The 12,712-nt window shown below is 32.1% G+C and overlaps 1 protein-coding gene across 3 annotated transcripts in view; it reads right to left on the minus strand.

Moving 5' to 3' along the window:
* Positions 1–268: 268 nt before the first annotated feature.
* URI1 (URI1 prefoldin like chaperone) overlaps positions 269–12,712 on the minus strand; it is a 71,675-nt gene continuing 59,231 nt past the window's right edge. For 2 of the 3 annotated variants that reach the window (XM_072967285.1, XM_072967283.1), the window contains 7 exons: positions 12,385–12,476; positions 12,126–12,183; positions 10,263–10,437; positions 9,406–9,742; positions 7,523–7,665; positions 6,495–6,744; positions 269–2,035 (listed from right to left, as the gene is read on the minus strand). In XM_072967285.1, the coding sequence (XP_072823386.1) occupies positions 1,853–2,035; positions 6,495–6,744; positions 7,523–7,665; positions 9,406–9,742; positions 10,263–10,437; positions 12,126–12,183; positions 12,385–12,476 (1,238 nt within the window). In that variant the 3' untranslated portion in view covers positions 269–1,852. The remainder of the gene's footprint in view (positions 2,036–6,494; positions 6,745–7,522; positions 7,666–9,405; positions 9,743–10,262; positions 10,438–12,125; positions 12,184–12,384; positions 12,477–12,712) is intronic. The other variant, XM_072967284.1, reaches the window with a different exon arrangement.

The raw sequence follows: 12,712 nt of genomic DNA on the forward strand, positions 1-12,712 counted from the left end.
AACACTTAAGCCCAACTTCATTTTAACACACTGCAAACTGAATTTAATATGAACCATAAAGCTACAAGGTTAAGTTACAATTTGAAACTTTGTTATAAGACTCTAGCTATGAAATGGGCAGGGCAGGCAACATTACTTCGCAGGCAACATTACTTCGTGGGGTCTTCAGCAGTCTCACTGAACACTTTTTGTTTCTACCATCTTGTTCCATAAGACCATCTCCTTGCAAGAAGAAACATAAACTACATAAACAACAACAGGCTCAAAATGAAGTTGAAAAACATGAAAAATTATTTAATGACAGTACTCTTGAAATTACATGTCTAGAAAGAACGTCACAATAATCTCACGATGAAGTATGCTTCTGGAGACAATCTAACACAGAAGGGTTTACTTGACAAGCAGTTGGAGTTGGGGGCTCCTTTGTGTCTATGTGATTGTACTCTTGGTTGTTTTCTTTTTTAGTGGTGGATGGGCTGAGAGAAAAACAGCTTTTAACTAAAAACATATGCGCATTTGATCAAAATTCACTAAAGGACAGATGTTCTTAAGTTTTGGGGCACTCTTTTAAAATCAGCCCTCTGTTCTGAACTATCCATTGATTTGTGGGGATTCTAGCTCACCCCCTTGCTACTAAAATACATATTCATAAAACTTTTACACTTGTGTTGTTCTAGCTACAAATAGCTTCTACTTTTCTAGGACATAATTTCACTTTGTTTAAGCAAAAATTCATTAAAGAAGCTATAAATAACCTTTAAATATTTAGCTATGAATAGAGGGTGGACTGGCATTGATGGCTTATTTTAGTACTAATGCAGAATGCTTTTTAAAAGCTACATTTTAGCATGCATAAAGCTAATGATTAACACTTGCAGTGTAATTTTCAATGTTAGAATAAATTTCCCTTTATTTTAAGGAGTTTTGCTAAAAGTAAATATGTTATTTAATTACTCACTAGTAGGAAAGTAGCTTTAAAGAATGAAAATGTTGGGAAGATTAAAACATAAAATTTCTTATTTAAAATTTTATTTATTTATCATCTAGACAACCTTTTCTTCTCTCCTAAAATATAACACCAGTTAAAACTGCACATACTAGGGGAGAAGAACTGTCTATGGAATTCTAATAATTCAAGGATCCATTGTGTGGTGCACATAGCATATATATGAATCAAAGACATTTCTATATTCAATTCTGGATCATAAAGTTCACAACATTTTTAGAGACCAAGTTTCATAAAAATTTTACTTTAAAAAATGTTTTACAAAATACCATTCTTCCAATCAAAGAAACTTTCCCTTGGGTACATGTAGCTTTCTGCCTTAGATACTACAGAATGACAGTCAAAGGGGGAGAGATTTTTTTCAAATAGCCACCTAGCTGCAAAATCTACAAGAAGTAGATTTTTTAAAGTGCCTTTAAAATGCTAAAGCAAGTAATATAATTGTTGAATCTATTTGAAATTTAAAAAGTTTCTTTAAAATGGTCCATATGGTATGCACAACATCACAGCTGGTACAAAACTGCCTGTATTTAGTTCAAAACACAAAAACAATGCCTGTGAACAGTACTCTTTAAAAAATAATTCAAAATGCTGCCTCTGCATCATAAGGCAAACTTAGACAAAAGTGTTGACAGTATTCAGAGAATTAACAAAACAAGCTGAATATGAAAGTATTTAAATATTTACTTTGATTTTTTTAATACCACTGATAAGAGTACAAGAACCTGCTGCCAAGTCAACCGAGGAGGCCTCATTTCAAATCACATGTAACATATTTTGCTATATGTATTCTAAACAATTGCAAAACTAGGTTTTAGGATGTAAACTTCCATTTCCTAGCAAGCCCTAGCTTTTCTGCTGCAATCTGGCAGCTTTGAACTTTGAAACCCTCTTTGTAGTTTCTTCTGAAACTTCTGACAGAACTTCCTTTCGTTCTGGAATGGTGGGAAGCATAGGATGAGCCATGGCTGGGTGTGATGGTAAGGAGGGTGACAAAAATTCTTTTTCTATTACAGTTCCAGAAAAAGCCTAGAAGACAAAAGTCAGATTATGATAATAAAATGCAAATAAAATACCCACAAAAATCTTTATCCTGTATTTGCCAATTCCACATCCCTTTTCTCTTTTTTTTTAAGGCATTCTTTTTCATTAAAAGTAAATTCCTAAGACTTTTGGATAGACAAAACTATAACATTAAATACAAATTGCTCATAGAAATCAAGTGCCATTAAAATACATCGTCATTATACCACCAAACACAAGCCAATTTTTACAGTACACATTTCAAGTTAACAAAATGTGAAAAACATGTATTACATGGGATTTTTAAAAATCGGTAAAAGGTCTTCAACTTTTACACATTCCATTTATATCTAGACCATGCTGTGAAAAACAATCTATTAAAAATTCTATTAGGGTGTCAAACATCAGCTGATGAATGAGCTATCCTATGGTGGCTATGCTGCCTGCTGGCCAATAGCTTAGTATCAGCAGCAATGACATCTCTTAGGTGCTGTTCATTTATGCAATTTTTTGAGTATTTTATTGCATCTTGCCTCAATTTTATTTGAGATCATGGAAACAAAATTGAAAGTTCTGATGCTAGTGGAAATAAACATCAGTCTCAAATTTTAATACAATTAATTCAATGACAAAAATCAGAGGCTCCCCAAAAAATGATTCTTTACTTTCAACTACATGTTCATTGGACTTCATTTTGGTCAGCTATATGTATGCATGTAGTGTGTACAAAATGCTGAAAATAAAACCAAAGATACGTATTTCTGTATCTTTTATATGGAGATCTATAAGAATCAAGTTATTATGTTTTTTTTTAAAGATTTCTGGTATTCGAATCCCCTCCTCTTAATTTTTTAAAAATTCATTATGTACAAACTAAAATTTGACATGTAAACTTTCATGTATATTTTGCTTTCCTTTGTCTACCAAGTGTACAAAATTAGTTAAGACAATATATCACTTGAATAGTTTAAAAAAACCAACCTCCTTCATCTTGCCCCATCAAAGAAACAAAAACCCAGACAGCCCTGACCTTTCCACAGTACTCTGAGACCTTGGGTGGAGTCCAGCTCTTAAAAGAAACTCAAAGAGAACAGTTGCATTTCTAGACACTAACAATGAAAATAGCAGAAAAAGAAATTTAAGAAAACAATACCATTTACCATCACACCAAAAATAATGAAATACCTAGGAATAAACCTACCCAAGGAGGCAAAAGACCTGTACTTCGAAAACTGTAAGACACTGATGAAAGAAACTGAAGACGACATAAGCAGATGGAAAGATATATCGTGTTCTTGGATTGGAAGAATCAGTATTGTTAAAATGGCCATACTTCCCAAGGCAATATACAGATTTAGTGCAATCCCTATCAAATTACCAATGATATTTTTCACAGAACTGGAACAAAAAAATGTTAAAATTTGTATGGAAACAAACAAAAAAAACAAAACCCTGAATAGTCAAAACAGTCTTGAAAAAGGAGAACGGAGCTGGAGGAATCACACTCCTTGACTTCAGACTACAAAGCTACAGTAATCAAAACAGTATGGTACTGGCACAAAAACAGACACACAGATAAATGGAACAGGACAGAAAGTCCAGAAATTAAACTCATGCACTTATGGTCAATTAATCTATAACAAAGGAGGCAAGAATACACAATGGAGAAAAAACAGTCTCTTCAATTAGTAGTGCTGGGAAAACTGGACAGCAACCTGTAAAACACTGAAATTAGATCATTCTCTAACACCATATACAAAAAAAAACTCAAAATGGATCAGAGACCTAAATGTAAGACCAGATACTATAAAAACTCCTACAGGAAAATATAGGCAGAATACTCTTTGACATGAGTTACAGCAATATTTTTTTTTGAACCAGCTCTTAGAGTAATGGAAATAAAAGTAAAAATAAACAAATGGGACCTAGTTAAACTTAAAAGCTTTGGCACAGCTAAGGATACCATCAACAAAAAGAAAAGACAACCTACAGAATGGGAAAAAATATTTGCAAATGATGCAACTGACAAGGGACTAATTTCCAGAATATACGAACAGCTTACATAGCTTAATATAAAAAAAAAGCAACCCAATCAAAACATGGGCAGAAGACCTAAACAGACATCTCTCCAAATAAGACATCCAGATGGCCAACAAACACATGAAAAAATGTTCAACATCACTAATTATTAGAGAAATGCAAATCAAAACTGCAATGAGGTATCACCTCACACCAGTCAGAATGGCCATCATTAAAACGTTCACAGACAATAAATGCAAAAAAAAGAACATCCCTACACTGTCAGTGGGAATGTAAACTGGTGCACGCACTATGAAGGACAGCGTGGAGGTTCCTTAAAAAACTAAAAATAAACTTATCATATGATCCAGCAATCTCACTCCTGGGCATATATCTGGAGAAAAATATAACTTGAAAAGACACATGCACACCAGTGTTCACAGCAGCACTATTTACAATAGCCAAGACATGAAAACCACCTAGATGCCCACAACAGATGACTGTAAAAAGAAGCTGTGGTATATACATACAATGGAATACTACTCAGCCATAAAAAAGAATTAAATAATGCCATTTGCAGCAACATGGATGGACCTAGAGACTGTCAAAATGAAGTAAGCCAGGAAGAGTAAGAAAAATACCACATGCCATCACTTACATGTGGAATCTAAAAAAAAAAAAAAAAAAAAAAAAAGACACAAATGAACTTATCTACAAACCAGAAACAGACTCACAAAGAGAACAAATTTATGGTTACCAGAGGGGGAAGGGAGTGGAAAGGGATAAATCTGGAGGTCAAAATTTGCACCTCTTGGGGAGTGATGGAAATGTTAGCTATACTGATTCTGGTGGTGATTTCATAGGTGTATACATCTATCAAATTGTACACCTGAAATTCCTGTAAACTATACAGGAATTATACCACAATAAAGGTGTTTTACATTTTTGTTTTAATTTAAAAAGTAAAAAAAACAAAAAAGATACCTTTCAAAGTACTTGCCATAATCATGAACTATTTATTTTGCTGTTAAAAAACTTACAGCATCTTAGATGTCAACTGTAATAGTTCAATACAAAATGCAAAGCTATTAAATAGGACGAGACGAAAATAAGTTCCAGATTTCAGCCCTCCCTGTACCACGATATATTAAGTCCTTACAAAAACCTAATCTTCGGACACTTAAAACCAGCAAAAGTCTATCACTTTTGGAAGTATGGAAGACTATTAAATAAGATACTTTCCAGGTCAACTGAGATCATTACATTGGGAGAAGGGGAGAAGATCACACATATTGCCCCTAAATACTAATGATCCCTCCATCTCCATTACCATTTAGTACAATTAGTACCATTAGGGGCTATTTAATACAAGCAACAGAAGCTTTATGTACGCTTACTTAAATTTAAAGATGTTTATTTTTATATGTATTTGATGCTCACACAAATGAGTTTATAAGTTTGATACAAGTATGAATTCCTCAGTCTTCCTAAATACTTTTCGACCTGAAAACCTGAAATACCTACCAAACACAAGAATAAAAAAGTCAAGTCTGGGTATAATGGAAACCACAGCATTCCTATTTTGGTATCTCCCAATATCCCTCCCTCTCCACACACAAAATTATGTGTAACATGAACATGGTGGGTAAGAGTGTACATGTGTGTACTCATTTTTCTAAGGAGAGAACTTACAGCTTTTAACTAGATTGTAAAATAGTTATATGACACCAAGAGTTAAAAATTTCACTGGCATAGGCCAAAACATAGAAGGGCTTTAATTATCTGCCAGCATATATTATTTTCTTTAACTCAACCAAAGCATTTAAAAGAAAAAAGTATAATCTGCTACTTGAACTATTATAAAGCAATTAATATAGTCTGGTTTAGGGGAATTTATTTAAAATAAGCTGCTAAATAATTTTTAGCCAAAAATGAAGCATATATGCTAAATTAAGATACTTTAAAATTCCTATTTCAGAGAAACAGAACTTCAAGAGTGGTAATACTTCCACAAACAAAACATTTTGAACAATTTTAATATAATACCTATGTTGTGTTTGCTAGTGACTATTAATTTTTTTACAAATTATTATTTAAAAAGTGCAAGTGTAGAATTAATAAGGATCTATGACCTGAGATTAAATAAGTATAAGTTAAAGAAGCTACAAGGTAAACAATGCCATTACTTTTGTCAATTAAGTTCAATAAATAATTATATAAAATAAAGTCATTTAAGGACAATAAGATTAATGATTTATAGACCATACCTGGAAGATACAGCAGCTAAAATTTTTTTAAAAATCTTTTCAATTCCAAAGATAACTATGTACAGCAGGGAAAACGAAGGGCATGCCCCTTTGAAATGGAACTACCTCCACCTTTCTAACTCAAAACAACTGGTCAAAGGTACTATAAGAAATAAAGAGTTAAAAGATACACAACACACCTCCGGTGTTCCTGATAAGGGTAAAAGTTTCTTTTGATGATTTTCTTGTTGTTCCTCTTCCAAAATGCTCTCACTCGTGTCACTACAAGTGGCCTCTTCACAGCTAATGCTCCTCAAGACTCCCCGTCTGTCATCAAAATCAGCAGCACTGCTTTCACTGGTATCACTGCAAACACTGTTCTCTCTACTGCGGGACTTCAGGATTGACTTACGGGGCACATATTCTCCATTCACAATGTCAACAAAGACTCTATAATAGCAAAATAACACACACATACTTTAGTTAACTCATAAAGCCAAGGATAAAATTATAATGATTTTTAAAACTTTTCTGGAAATTAATCTGAAATGTTTTATTCAAACTTATCCATAAAATTTTCACCAACACAGTACTTTTGTAGCTTCAAATGACATATTTACATTATTTTTAAAAATGATTCTTTGGCCTAGTAAAATACAGCAGTTTATTTCTAAGCATGTTTTGGGTGACAACAGCTTGATTTGCCAAAATTCTACATATACTTTAGACCTACTTACAAGACATTTAGCAATTTTCACTATTTTACAATATGAGTCATGAAAACAGTTGGTATTTTCAAATGACAGCTTTCTCAACAAACAAATGGAAAGAGCATACTTAACTTTGACTCTGTGAAAAGGTAAACCAAATGCCAAGCACTGTCATAGCTATGGTAATAAAGCATTGCCACAGCCCACCAGAAACACAAATTTTCATTTCTAAAGTAAACATACGGCATTTTTTGACTAGATTAGAAATGTTTTAAAAGTACTGGCGAACATAGGAAAAAGGAAAAAACCAAGGAACATTCTAACTGCTTTGAACTGGGAAGCTGTGGTGGGGCTCAGCAGCTCCTGTGAGACCCTTTAAAATACGAGGCTAGCTCTATCAGAATACCTCAACTTTTCAGTGACAGCCTTCTGTGTAACACACAACCTTTTCCTATATTCAGTTGCAAAAAGAGAAAAAGGAAGAGTAGATTGCTCTGCCGTCTGTGAACACCACTCACCTGTAAATGTCAGCAGGAGTCCTGATCATTGGCAGCTCGTGGGCAGAATGACCACTGCCAGAGCTGTTCTTTCGCTTACGTTTGGCTTCCTCTTTCTTTTCACTGAATTTCAAAGTGGTATTTTTTCCAGTATTTATTCGGACCTAAAAATTTCACAGCCAAAAATTATGATCCTTTTGAGAAATTAAATCAAGACCAAAACTAAAATCAATAAACTCTGCAATTAAAGAAATAATAGTAAGAGAAGCAGTTTAAATTTTTTGACACTGAAATGATGTGTATTATCAGATAGGGTTAAAAAGTTCTTACCTTATCATAGTCCTACAGTATTAAATTATATCTTCTTTAATGACCAATTCTAGTCTTTGGTGACTTTATTATTGTACAGAATGCAAGATACATATAAACTAAATGGTAGATTTATTATAAGCTTTCACATCACCCATTACTTTGATGAAAGTTTTTGGCTTCAGTCATGCATTTCAAAACAAAGAGCACAATTAACCCAAATAAATATTCAGTAAGAATATAAAACTTAAATCATAAAAGCATTATTAGATAATGCTTAACTATTTAGAATTTTTTATATATCTAATTTTTAAAAATCAAAGGGCCAAAAAATAAAAATGAACCCTGTTCAGGATTAATACATTATTGCTCTATTCCTACTTAGCATTTATACCACACCTTCCACATTAATGACTGCTCTTCCCCATGACATTCCTGCAAATATTATTTATTATTCTTATTTTATCTAAATGAAAATAAATTTAAAGCCTGAAAAGAAAATCACAAAACAAATTTTTTCTGATCAGTTTTTTCCAAAGAATTCACAAGATGCTTCTTTTAGTCTGAAGCATCAGAATATAAAATATATATAATTATTTCACTTCATATTAGAGCAGGGAAAACTTAAAAGACCTAAGAAATATCAAATAGTTTTAAATATGTTTCATTAAAAAATAATCACAGACACTTAAGACTGAACCACAAATCCTTAACTCTGATACAGGCAATCCCTGCAACGGTACCTTGTGGTTACAAAAGAAAAAAAAAGAAAGAAAAAGAAAAGGCACCAAACTGAGACAAAGAGTCCCTGTTTTACTACTAACCAGTTCTATGGTTTTCTAGGCCTTAAGTTTCCTTGAAAAAGACAAATTAGAAAGACGAATTCCAGGTGGCTCCTTAAAGCAGTATTATGGGGTAGACAGAGCAACAGAATGGGCTTAATGTAGCCTATCCTTCCTTCAATAAGATCCAATCTGCTTTGATCTGGATTTAAATACTGAAGACTCTACAATAAGTATGGAGGGAACAAAAAGTCTTTTGATATTAAGAAAAGCTTAAAAACCTGTATTAGAAGATCTCTCTATAGTAACCCCTAGGTCTAAAATACCAAAATTCTAAAGTCATGATTACCCAGACATGTTTATATATACTTTGTGAGAAAAGGAACTAATCTTCACTTCCTTCTTTTTCCTTTTCGCTCATGATGTTCCTATTTACTTTATGAAATGAAAACAACAAACAACAACCTAATATAATTAAAAATTTAACTAATGCAAGTCACTTTCATCTTAAAGATGACAAAATGCCCACAACACAATTAACTCAAGAATTCTTAAGAAAGCTCTCTGAATGAAAGACAGGTGGAACTGCATTAGTTGCCACTCAAATCTGATCTCCTTCCAGACCCCAAGTCAGCTTCTATTGTTGCTTCAAAGGACAACAAACCAATATCAGCTAACTATCTAGACTTTTTTTTCTTGTTTGGTACTACCAACAATATTAATCCCTGTTAATACTGTTCTTTTAAAGACTATCGTAGATGATCTTTAATATTCAAATATGTGAAAAGTTAGTAAAGTTAAAAGTATACAAACCCTCTTAGGTTCAACAGTATGAGAAAAATATATTGTTGGTACAGAATTATCTCCAGTCCCTAAAGTATCATAGTCATTTTCATTATCACCGCCATCATCATCATCTTCTTCTTCATCTTCATTACTGTGATAAGAATTTGAACCATTTATTGAACAGTTCAATTGTCTATTCACTTCCCCACCATTGAAAATTTCTGAATTTGAAACATTCTTATAACAACTGCTGGGAGTAAGAGAGTCTGTCACTTGATGCATCACATTCACATTTATATTCTGATCTTCCTTTTCCTCTTCAGAGGATGTATCATCTCCATTTGCAATCACAGTATCAGTGTTACTAGTAAAGAAAAAGAAAATTAACAAGATCAAACACTAACGTTTTACATATTCTAATTTTCAGTTAATTTCAATGGGTAAAAACTAAGATTTTGAATACGATATTTTTAAACTGGATTTCTAGGTTAATAAAAATGTTTTGAAATAAATTAACCAAAAAATGATTTATATGCACATTTTTCTTTTTAACAAGTCAAATATACAGCATTATCTTGACTACAGTATAAAAATAATTCATTTAAAATGTAATATATAAAATGACTCTATTATGTCAGGTACCTGGTATATCCATTATTTTACTATATAAAATATAGCTGAAATCTTATAATAAAAATCAGGGATATTGATTTTAAATATTTCTCTACATACACATACATGGGCATACTTGTGAACACACAGCCCTAAGAGAAAATATTCTAGAAAATTAATATTTATTTTAGGGTGGTAATGTTGTTGATATTTTAGTATATAATGCTTTTTCTGTATTTTCTTCAATAAGCACATATTTTATAAGGAGGTACCTATCAATATCAATTTCACCCAGCAATTCTTCTTGTCTCTCTAGTTCTTCAAGTCGAGCCCACAATTCCTTATCACCAAGCAAATCCTTGGATTTTAGATCATTTGCAAAATCTGCTTCAAAAACGTCTGAAATTTTTGGTTTGGAGTGAGGTTTATGAGCAATTCGGTGTTTTGCTATTTAAAAAAAAAAAAAGGACATGGCTGTTAATCGCCAATTTTTAAATGGCACGATCCTAGACTTAATGAGACTTTCTTGCTTCTAGGAGTGTGGTCCAAGGACCAGCAGTACCAGCATCCCTGAAGAACATTTCAGAAGTGCAGACTCTCAGGGCCTCCCCAGAATCTGTATTATAACAAGAGCGCCAGAGGATTCACATGCACATTAAAAATTGTGAAGAGCTACTTGAGAGCTTCAAAAATGCATAAGCAGAAATGGTCACAATGCACTCCAGTTGTAACACAAAATTCACCCCAAGAAATACTCATCTTCCATCTTTACTCAAGAGAATTTAGTTACTAAAGTAATACATAAAAGCCTTTTCACAGGATACTTTCAACTCTAAGATACTACCAGACATGAATGCCCTAGAAAGAATCTACGGAGGGTAATCCTTTGAAAATTCTACTATAATTTGATATATGAATATTCCTAATATTTAAATTGCTTTATCTTATTTGTAAACCTCATGTGAGGCAGGAGGCAGATAAAATCTGAACTCAAACCTATCTGCTTTTCATTTTTTTTTAATATAAAGCAAATTAAAGCTTTGAAGAAGGCAACAGGATGAAGTCTAAAATGATGTTACATAATATGGTACTAACAGACAACCTCCATCATATATTCAAATTTACAGAATTGTCTTCTAAATTTGAAAATATCAAAATTATGTATTCTCTATACCTATTATTGATAAAATAGTATTAACAAGTTTAACATTTCAGATTTATAAAATACATGAATCTTTCATTGGTCACCACAAAAATCATAACTTGTCTTTCTGACCTTTAATTTTAATATACGTCTCCTTTATTTCACCTTCGAAAGCCACAAGCTATTACTTGTGATGCCATGTCAGTAGATAATATGGCTTAAAATATAGCTTCTAAAATCACCTCTATTTCAACTAGTAAGTTTTCAGTTAATTACTAAAATATGAACTTTAAAAATCAAAATAAATGTTAAACATAGTTTTCTACAGTAGCAAATTATAAACCATTCTTGTAACACTTTTAAAATTTTGACTACTGTAACACTTTACAGCCGACAAGGGGACCCATTGCCTTTATAGATGTAAACTCAAACACATAGCCTCCTTGACAAGATGAAACTATCAGATGAACCTGGGAACAACCTGTGTACAGAAAGCCACCACAGCCAACATAAAATGAATGGCTAAAGTATGCTTAGATTATATTCATTCTTTCTTCCAAAAACAGCATCTAAACCTATAGTTTTAAAAGGAGAAAAGCTAGCAAAAGGTTTATTATGATTCTGACTAAGGTCAAAGATTAAATTTGGAACAGATCCATCTGACTTTTAGATATTTGGAGAATTAAAGAACTTTGAAGATGCCATGTAATCTAACTGCCTAAACAGATCAGTCAGAAATCAAGTTTTTCATCAAAAAATTACCCATTAACGTGTTTTACTAAAAATATATTAAAATATATAATAATTTTATATAAAAATTATAAAAGTTAATTATAAAAATTAATGGATAAATAGAACAAATATTTGCATTTTATGAATCCTTTGAAAGCACTGTATAATATAATCCCAAATTCTCACAGAAGACTCCTTAAAAATCAACACAAATGATAAATATTTAAATAAATATATATAAAACAACCTTATTGCTTACCTCTAAATTCAAAGTCAGTTTTAATTTCTTCTCTTATGTCAACAATATCACCTGCAGCCTAATTTTTTAAACAACAACAAAAAGCACATTAACAATTTGAACCCTTAATATAGTAAAATTACCATCAGTGCAACCATGCAATCTAAGAAAGATATTTTGAAAGCATTTAAAATTTCAAGTAATTGGTTCCTTTTCGTAAGATTTTTTTCAATACGAACATTTTTCTTAAAAAAATAGAGGACTGAAAACAAATACTCACATCACTCATTTTCTGCAAATCTTCTGTGAATTCAACTCTGGATTCAAAATTTTTCATCACTTTTTTTAAATCATCTATTGTTTTTCTTACATCTGCAATAACAAACACAAACATATGGAAAACATGGCATATGTAAAACCTGTAGTAACATTTTAACTGTAGTCCTATCATACTGCAAATATCATGATTTAACAATTGTTTTTACAGAAGCATCTTACCTAATTTTTATTTTCACTTTAAATGGAGTTCTTAAAAATATAGTCACACTACACTGATGAGGGATGTTGAGGGTAGGGGGCTGTATATGTGTGGGTGGGAAGGCTACGTG

This window comes from Vicugna pacos, chromosome 9 (assembly GCF_048564905.1).
Source record: "Vicugna pacos chromosome 9, VicPac4, whole genome shotgun sequence".
Lineage (NCBI taxonomy): Eukaryota > Metazoa > Chordata > Mammalia > Artiodactyla > Camelidae > Vicugna > Vicugna pacos.